General features: G+C 51.1%; 1 protein-coding gene across 1 annotated transcript; it reads right to left on the bottom strand.

Moving 5' to 3' along the window:
- Positions 1-271: 271 nt before the first annotated feature.
- ADAMTS1 (ADAM metallopeptidase with thrombospondin type 1 motif 1) lies at positions 272-8,397 on the bottom strand. The gene is made up of 9 exons (XM_032865488.1): positions 7,716-8,397; positions 5,749-6,095; positions 5,243-5,375; positions 4,679-4,846; positions 3,958-4,244; positions 3,557-3,743; positions 3,291-3,466; positions 2,011-2,186; positions 272-1,841 (listed from the first exon to the last, which is right to left on the bottom strand). Exons 1-9 carry the CDS (start codon positions 8,395-8,397, stop codon positions 1,199-1,201), a joined length of 2,799 nt encoding a protein of 932 aa, XP_032721379.1. The 3' UTR covers positions 272-1,198.
- Positions 8,398-8,923: the final 526 nt, after the last annotated feature.

Below are 8,923 nucleotides of genomic sequence, written 5' to 3'. Positions count from 1 at the left end.
CATATTTTACTATATACATATGGAAAAAAAAGTCATATTCTCTATCATAGTAGAAGAGCTGAACAGACATTCACCAGGATATGACTGCTGGACCAGCTGCTGGGGATGGACCTGCTACCCCTCAGTAGCCTCCCCACTGTGAGACAAGTGATCTCCATGTCCCCAAACCCTGGGGATCCCTTTCTACACACCCCATTCTTATACCGGCATTACATCCTTTTCGTGTGATCACCCAGTCTTTCTTGAGACAGGAACGTTTTTTTGTTGTTGGTTTTGTTTTTTGACATCCACATTCTTAAAGTAGGCTTACACACGGAGGAAAGAAAAATAGGAGGTACTGAGCCCATCCTGCCTTCTGGCTTTTCCGAGCATCAGATTCGTTGCTGCTTTTTTAACCCCTGTATACTTCCTGCATTTTTACAGGCACGTGGGACTGTTTCTTTGTCAAAATAAAATCATGACTAAAGACATAACAAGGGCACAAGAAAGGAAAGAGTTCATTTGGGTCATTTGAGGTTGTTAAGCATTTCTGTCATGGTGGACAGTCTTGAACTCTTACCTCTGGGTAGAAAAGACCGCAGGAACATTCTCCGAAATGGTAGCAGCCGTATCAGTGCTGATTAAAGATGCTACTTGTACCCCTTTTCTCCCTCTGTTGTTAGTGAGGTAAAGTAAGCCCTGTCTGAAGCTAAACAAATCTCTTCTCTCTTCCGCTTTTCATTCCGCAACACACAATTTAAATATACAAAGTATTCAATCAGTACCACAACACAGGGATTGTATACTCCTTAAACTAAGTTGGACAAATTGTTTCTATTTTCTTTTTAACTTGTCATAGATGTAACAAAAGGAATAATAATAATGCCCTGGGGCTTTATCATGCTATATCATTGCTCAGAGATTAATAACCCTCATTAACTACCCTATCAGATTTGTAACTGGCAGGATATTCTGACGATCTAACTTCTTTTCTACCTACCTCTACCCTCCCAACTCCTTGACAGGCCTTGCTGCTCACGGGCCAGGTACACTGGATCCCCAAGGTACACTGGATCCCTCCAGGTGCGGACATCAAGAGATTTCTTGATGTCCGCACCTCAGCCCTTCCACACCTCGTCCTTCCCCCTACACGGACGCTGCTTACCTACATTCCGCCATCGTGCAAAAATCTATGTAATGCTTCGGTTTCTTTAAAGGATCACAGCTCTCGTGAGACAGCACCCCCCCCCTCGTGAGACAGACACTGCAAGGTTCTCTTTTTGTAACCCTTCCCACAAGTCTTGGAACATGGGGACCAATCCCCTGGCTGCCAGTGGGGGCAGGGCAGGTCGGCGCAGGGTCTGGTGCTGGCCGGCTTCACTTCCTTTGCACACTCTGAGGCGGGCTGCCCGTTGATGTCCCGGCACTCCACCAGTCTCCGCTGCCAGCCCAGTCCGCACGATTTGGAGCATTCGCCCCACTCCTCGATGACCCACTCGGAGAAAGTGGGGATGGCGTTGAAAGACTCCTTCTTCTTCTTCACAAAATAGGTGTATTTAATTTTGGGATGGAAGGCGTTGCCCACCGTGAGGACCTGGATGGTTATGGGCTCCTTGAGCGGACGGAAGCTGCGGATCCGTTCCAGCGAAGCCGAGGACCCGCTGTACCTTAGGACGGTCCCTTTGTAGGAAATGTCTTGCTCTAAGGTGGACAGAGTGAAGTCGCCGTTCAGGATATAGGTGCCATCAGCAGCTTTGATGGCGAGATAGCTCCCATTGTTTCTGGATCCCCGGTGATTCCGTTGTTTCACTTCAATGTTTGTCGCTCCAGCCGGAATTGTGACGATATCGTGATAGCCAGGTCTGTGGGCCAGAAGAAAAACAGATGTAAGAATCTCTCAGTCCCTTGGCTAATTCTCTGAATTAGCTCGAAACCACGCTTGTCAATCAACGGAGCATAAAATTCTTACTAGAGCCGTGAAATTACATGTAAATAATAAGATCTTTGGGAATACGACGTTTTAAAACTCACTTTGCACTGGTCACTGATCCTGAGGTTTTCTTGCACGTGGATCCGTTTCCTCCACAGACGCCACATTTATCAAACTTCTTTTTGGAATCTATGATGCGATCACAGCCAGCTTTTACACACTGTCCTTGCACGCAGACAGAGGTGGAATCTGGGCTACACGGGGTACCGTCCACCACCTGAAGAAGAAGAGAAATATATCTGCGTCACAGGTTAACACGGGAAAGAGAGGATGCTCTGATAATTAGAAAAGTTTCTCTCATTAACATCGTCTTCCAATCATCACAATTAAAACAGAACTCAACGCATGTCACGTACTACCCTTCCTGGTGGCTTTTTCCCCACAGTAGATGTAGATGTCTAAAAAAATTATAATTTCTTTTTGATTATTTGTTTATTGAGCTATGTCACTTCCAGGTAAGGTCAACAAAAGCAGAGCTTGTCAATGTGTCTGCTCCATGCCTACAATAATACCCAGCAATCGCACACGCTGAATTAGTCAGTTGTGTGTTGAATCTGCAACTGGGAAGTATTTTCATAGCCTACAGTGATAACAGCACATGATAACCTCAACCAAAATTCATTTCCTTTTCTTTTTTTTTTAACCTCAGAACCAGATTTATCCCCTCAGCAAGAGAGCAAAATGATGCTTCTACAGTTTCAAGAGAAGTCCTCAAACACAAGAGTTACCAATGCTCAGACTTCATTTTAATAAGTCCATTTGTGCCTGTTACTGCTAATCACCAGTTACTAGTTTGGTCCATGCCTACGTTATTCTCCAAAGCCACTGGCTGGTTGCCATGCGAATTTATCTAATGATAAAGAACTTTTCTTTGTATATCAGAGGAATAACAAGCAACCATAAGAATCCTGAGTGCTAGATTCAAGCTTTATTCGTAACTGAAAGCAACACCACACCTAAAGCGGGCAGTTGCCAATGTATCCAGAAGACAAGGAGATCTAATTTGAAATGGAAAGCGTTAATATAGAAACTAATGAAGGGGTCCCTGGGTAGCTCAGTGGTTAAGCCTCTGCCTTCGGCTCGGGTCATGATCTCAGGGTCCTGGAATCGAGCCCCGCATCGGGCTCTCTGCTCAGCAGGGAGCCTGCTTCCCCCCTCTCTGCCTGCTCTCCGCCTACTTGTGATCTCTCTCTGTCAAATAAATAATTAAAAAATCTTTAAAAAAAATGTATAAACTAATGAAATTGCGTCAGAGGTTGTGTGAAAAGGTCACAGTTCAAGCCCTTGTTTCTTAGACAAGAGTATGAACGAAAGGAAGTACCTTGGGCTGCAAAACGAAGAAGAAGCCAATGCCTTTGGCTTGACAGATGAGCTTGCACCTGTCCTTGGGGGAGACTCCAGCGTACTTGGGTGTCCACTCCACCGCGGGCCCACTCCCAAAGGAAACTTTAGAAAACTCATTGTGTGCCTCACACTGTTCCTCTCTAAAGGTTTTTCCTAGAAAGAAAAGGATATAATGACATCATCAGTTTTCAACCCTTACCTGCTGGCCTGCAGCCACATGGCTTTCACCCCATTTCTACTCACCATTGTTGTCTGGACAGTCTTCGATGTTACATGACCTGTAGCGCACACGCTTGCCTTCACAGTACTTCCCTCCGTTTTTGGGGACGGGGTTGTCACATTCCCTCATTGTGTACTGAACTCCTCCACCACACGTTCTTGAACATTCTCCCCAGGGTCCCCATGGCCCCCAGCTTCCATGAACAGGAGTCTAAATGGGAACGCAAGTGGTCAGCATTAGAACTCTCTACAGAGGTCTTTTTAGGAAATAAAAGAGAAAAATAACAGAGAATCAGCTGTAAAAGCAACCATCAAAGCCACAGGCAGGGATGTTTATGGTGATACCTGATGCTTTGGTATCACTTTGTTCCTTCCCAGCTGTGAATTTTAAAGGAGTATGCACACATGGCGATAGGAAAACTCACATGGAAGTGCATCTTGTCGGTCTTGTTCACACACTTGCCGTTGATACACCATCTCCCTTCCCCACAGCTGGTGCCGTCTGCCCAAGGGAAGTGTTTGGTTTGGCACACCAGCAATCCGCCGGAGGTCCCCGTGCACCAGAGGGTCATGCAAGTGCTGGCCGCATCTAGGCAGTGTTTGGACTCCTCCCCAAACGTAAACTGGCACTGCCGGTTGGCATCATACAAGGTCCCGGGGAGATCCGAGGGGAGCTGGATGGGGCTCTGGGGCTTGTCCATCAAACATTCCCCTGCAAAGGAAATGCCAACACATATTACAAAACAGGAGAGGAAAACACACTGAAGGCAGATCGGTTTCAGAAAATACGTATCTTAAGACATCATATAAAGCAGAGTGACTCGAACACCAGAGCTTCTGGGAAAATGCCAGAGAGGTTTACATGACTTGTAAGATTTTGTCCTCAAAGCGGTTTCTGTGTTAACAGTGACGGGAAGTTATTGCTCTGCTGAAAAAATATCAAACTGACATACAATAGGAGCTACCCGGCCAGAAGAATGATCTGTTATTGGAAATTAAGGCCTAAAAATGTATGCTCTTGACAATGAAGGTAACTTGGAAGGAGGAGCAATAAAAAGAACAAAAAAAGAGAGAATGAGGTTGTTAACTAGAACCTTCCATGTGGAAGCTGGAGTGAACCTAGAAAGAATCGTTCAAGCTTCTTACCGTGACCATTATCCAGAAATGACGTAATCATGTAGGCACTGCAGGGAGACCAAGGCTGGCTGTGGTTCAGGTTGGAAAGCATTGACGCCATCATGTGGGAATTCTGGTCGATGCCATTAATGCCGGCACACTGCTTTGCATCATCATGGGGCATGTTAAACACGTGGCCTAAGAAGCAATCCAAAACCCACATCAAAAAATAGGTCACTTGCAGCATTTGTTTCCCCCATCGGGGATTCTGTTTGTCTCAAAGTGGGGTTTCTAGCAGAAGAAATGCACTTTGGCAACCACCTAGTTCGGACACAGCGTGCCTGTCTTTTAAAAGGTGCAAACAAATATGCAAATTTCCAAAGGTCCAGAGCTCCTTCTACGTTATTTTAAATCCAAATAAGGCTGGCCCTTGTTTAGAATAGTGGGGGGAAAAATACTTCCTGCAGTTTCTAGAAAGCTCCGGAACCCAAAATAGCAATAAACCTGCCGACACTCCCCCCTTCGGTGAGCACATGGTTTATCCATTTGAAAACTCGTGTAGCGGACTCCACTCCTAGTCTGAAATGGACTCACCTAGTTCATGAGCTGTGGTGAAGGCGGCTTGCAAGCCATCATCTTCTATGACTGAGCAGCTTCGGCTGGGGTCACATATAGTTCCAACATCAGCCATCCCAAGAGTGTCACAGGTCTGGGCCCCACACAGGTCCTGAAAGGAACAGAGAGGTGAGTCCTGACTCATAGGGACAGAGAGCGCAAACCTTTTGGCAGGCACCTAACTTTCTGGCAACATGTATCTCCACATTTGTGTGGGAGCATTTACATTCCCTGCTGCTGAGCTGTGCTTTTGGGACCACTGTGGGTGACTTTAATGAAGATTTTTCTGTGATGCTATTCAAATAGGACTGTGAGACTTGAGATATTAAAATTATGGAAGACCTAAATAAGGGGGACCAGCCTAGCCAATTTAAAAAAAAAAAAAAGTAAGTGCAAAAACACTGGGGAAATGCCTTGAACGCGTTTGCTTGTGACAAAGCGGACTCCCTAGAGGACAGTCCTAATCCGCAGGGTCCTGCTCCTACCTGTCTGGTGAAGAGAATCGCCGTGTCATAGTGCTCTCCATCCCGGTCACTGGGTGGGTTGTGCTGTTTCTGCCAGTTGCAGAAGTTCCGTAAGGTGAGGGCCGCGTTGGAGGTCACTTCCGGCCCCTTCTGTTCCTCGTAGATGACCAGGATCTTCACTACCACCAGGCTCACTGAATTCCGAATGCTGGGGTGTTTGTACAGCCTGGCTGCCACGGAAAACAGGGTCAGGAGGTAGTGCTTCAGGCCACTGCCGTGAAACTCTGCCATTGACTGGTCGGCCACCAGCATAGTTTCCACATAGCGGTGGCTGGACACAAATCGCTTCTTTCTTATGCTTCCAGTTCCTGTGAAGAGACAAAAAAGATCGTTTGCTCAGGGACAGTCTTGCCAAGAATAGTGACCTTCCCAGAGTATATAAGGAAAGCCAAACCCGTCAAAGCAAATAAGGCAAAAATAGGCCTGGAACAACAATAACAAAAATATTCGCATCTCTTTTCACTGAAAGTGTTATTTTTAAAGTTTTTTTTTCCTTTATTTTTTCCTCTCCCTCCTTTACTAGAAATAAAAAAGCCATGTGAGTCACTGAGGCTTCGGACTTTTTTTTTTTTTTTTTTAAGCAGAATTTCTTTTGTCCTCCTTGAAATCCTATAAGCTGACCAAGGCAGTGTGCACATCACCCTGCCCAGCTGTAGTAAAAATTTGGAGCAAGGGCAGCAGGCAGAGCCCCTGAGTCACTCTTTCACAGGCCAGTACTCAAATCCTGAATGAGATCATCCGACTCCACGTGGAAGGCCCAGGGCAGGGCTGGGGCCTCTGCCAAGGGGCCGGGCCTGGAGGAATTTCGGCCTGTTCTCTCTCATTCCAGGGGTCCCTGGGGATGCTCCGCTCTTGCCAAATCCGGGCACAAGGACCACACACTCTGCCCAGCAGCCTATTGCCCTACTCCCACTGCCCCAGGGAACTAAGTTCCTGCCTTGAGCCGTGGGGCCACGTTTGATTATTCAGAAAAGAGCCCTTTGACTCTCGACTGAAAACCAGCCCCCAGGGAAGTCCTGAACTGGACGCTGACCGTGTACGGGCTTCAAGGAGCTGATGTCCAGGGGAAAAGAAGAAAATTCGAAAACCAGACACCTGAGAAAGTTAAGGGCGAAAAGAGGCACCCAAGCGATAGAATGAAGAGAACAGAGCAGTAATCACCTCGCACAACTCAAACAGTGAGGGTGAGGCTTTGCAGGAAAATCCGGCAGTGACTAACAGTGCTTGAGACAAGAATTTTGGCCGCGAGAGGGAGCGCAAACTCGGAGGCCGAGTGGGAGGCACGGAGAGGCGGGGCCAGCTGGGCAAAGACCTCCCAAGCAGGTTCTGCAGAGGGGCCCCGCCGCCGCCGGCCGGTTGGGTTCAGCCTCTTAAGGGGTAAGGGGGAGAAGGCGGAGGCCAGCGGAACCGAGATCCTAGCGCAGCGGTCCAGGCTCGCGGACTGCGCGCAGCGAGGTCGCCGTAGCTCCTCCGCCCTCCATCTCCGCCCTCCTCTGGGCGCCGGGTACGCGCACTGGCCCTTACCACGCTAAGCGCCAAGTTGCAACCCGACCCAAGAACACATGTCCCGGCGTTAAAAAGAAACTAGCAGGACGGGAATAAGTCACACGCGCTCACACTACACTAAGGTGGAAGGAGTAGGTCATCAACTCTTCCCTTCCCTGTTGAAACGCTGCGCCTTAGCAGAAAATCGTTGATTTGTCTGTCTTCCCTTGCCCATTCATTATTCGGGCAAACGGGATTCGGTCCTAGCAAGGATGGGATTAGTTCACCAACCCAAACCTCAAGCCACATTAGGCCTCCATCCGGTCCGCAGACATCGGTTCCTGCCTGCGAACAGTTTACCCTCCGCACGCGCCGCGCAGAGACGGCAGGGAAAGTGGGATGAAAGGAGACACAAGAGCTAGCAACTCTTCAGGGATCGATACCTGTCGGCTGTCCGGCCCGCTGCGGCGCGGGGTCCCGCCGCGGCCACTGCGCTCCGGCGTCCTCGCCCGCCGGCCCCTCGCCCCTCCCAAGCCGGGTCTCGTCGTCAGTGACCCCGCACTTGGCGCCGCCGCCGCCCCGCCGCCGCCGCCGCAGGAGATGGAACTGGGGCCGCTCCGGCGGCTCCACGGCGGCGGCGGCGGCGGCAGCTGGGGCGAGACGCACGGTGGCGGCGACCGGCGCGGGCTGGATGAAGTACTCCTCGCCCTGCAGGTAGAAGGCGCCGCGCACGCCCTCGCAGAGGCTGAGAGCTGCGGCCGAGCCGGAGTCGCCGTTCACCGTGCCAGAGTAGAAGCAGTGCGCCAGGTCGCCGGCGGCGTCCGGACCGAGCGCGTCGGGCCCGGGCCTGCGCCCCACGGTCTGCAGTGTGAAACCCGGCGCCAGGAAGCCGCGGTCGGGCTGCAGCTCCAGGTGCAGCTGCCGGCCGAAGGCGTCCAGGCGAAGGTGCGTGGTGGTGTGTCCCGGCGCGCGCTCCAGTGCGGGCTGCACCAACTCTTCGTCTTCCTCTGCGGGGCGCCCGCGCGCGCCCGGCAGAAGCAGCAGCGTCGTAGCCGCCGCGAGCAGTAGCAGCGCGGGCGCAGGCTGTGAGCCCCGAGGCCGCCGCGCTGGCTCCGCGTTCCCCATGTTGCTGCCTCTTGTGCGCCTTCGAAACCCTGCGGGGACCGGTCGCTGCACCCGAGTCCCGGGAGGCACCGCGCGCCGCAGTGCACCGGGCGAGGGGACTATTGTTTGGGTCGGGAGCACGGAGCCTCGCTGGCCTCGCTCTGGGATGTTAACAATTACTGTGACTCTTTGGAAAGTGCGCGCAGAGCTGGCCGCCTACGGGACTCCGGAGTCACTGGGAACGAGGCGCTGCAGTTGTGCGGGAGCGCGGGAAGTTTTTCTTCTGGCGCAGAGTTGGAGGCACCTCGCAGCAGGGGCTGGATGGGAGGCTGCTGCAGAGACTAGAAGTGCCCAGGAACGCCTCCGGGGCAGGGGGCAACGGGCAACGCGAGGATCGGTGCCTGGAGCCCCTCTTCGGTCTCCGCCTTGGCCGCAGGGCTGCTGGCTTTGCGCTAGACTCGGTCCTTTCGGCCCTACTCTTGCGCCCGGCTTTGCAGTGGCCCCTGGCGTGGAGCCGCTCTCCAGCGAGTGCGAGCACCAGGCAGCC

The sequence above is a fragment of the Lontra canadensis genome, unplaced genomic scaffold (genome assembly GCF_010015895.1).
Source record: "Lontra canadensis isolate GAN:19392208 unplaced genomic scaffold, GSC_riverotter_1.0 scaffold29, whole genome shotgun sequence".
NCBI classification, from domain to species: Eukaryota; Metazoa; Chordata; class Mammalia; order Carnivora; family Mustelidae; genus Lontra; species Lontra canadensis.
This window is presented reverse-complemented; position numbering and strand designations above follow the sequence as displayed.

What these genes read in the sequence shown, in the direction of transcription:
- ADAMTS1 (XM_032865488.1), bottom strand. Translation starts at nt 8,397, where the DNA reads ATGGGGAACGCGGAGCCAGCGCGGCGGCCTCGGGGCTCACAGCCTGCG. An exon ending in CACCACAGCTCATGAACTAG is followed by an intron (nt 4,847 to 5,242) that starts GTGAGTCCATTT and finishes ATTGCTTCTTAG; the next exon opens with GCCACGTGTTTAACATGCCC. An exon ending in CCGACAAGATGCACTTCCAT is followed by an intron (nt 3,744 to 3,957) that starts GTGAGTTTTCCT and finishes GTTCCCATTTAG; the next exon opens with ACTCCTGTTCATGGAAGCTG.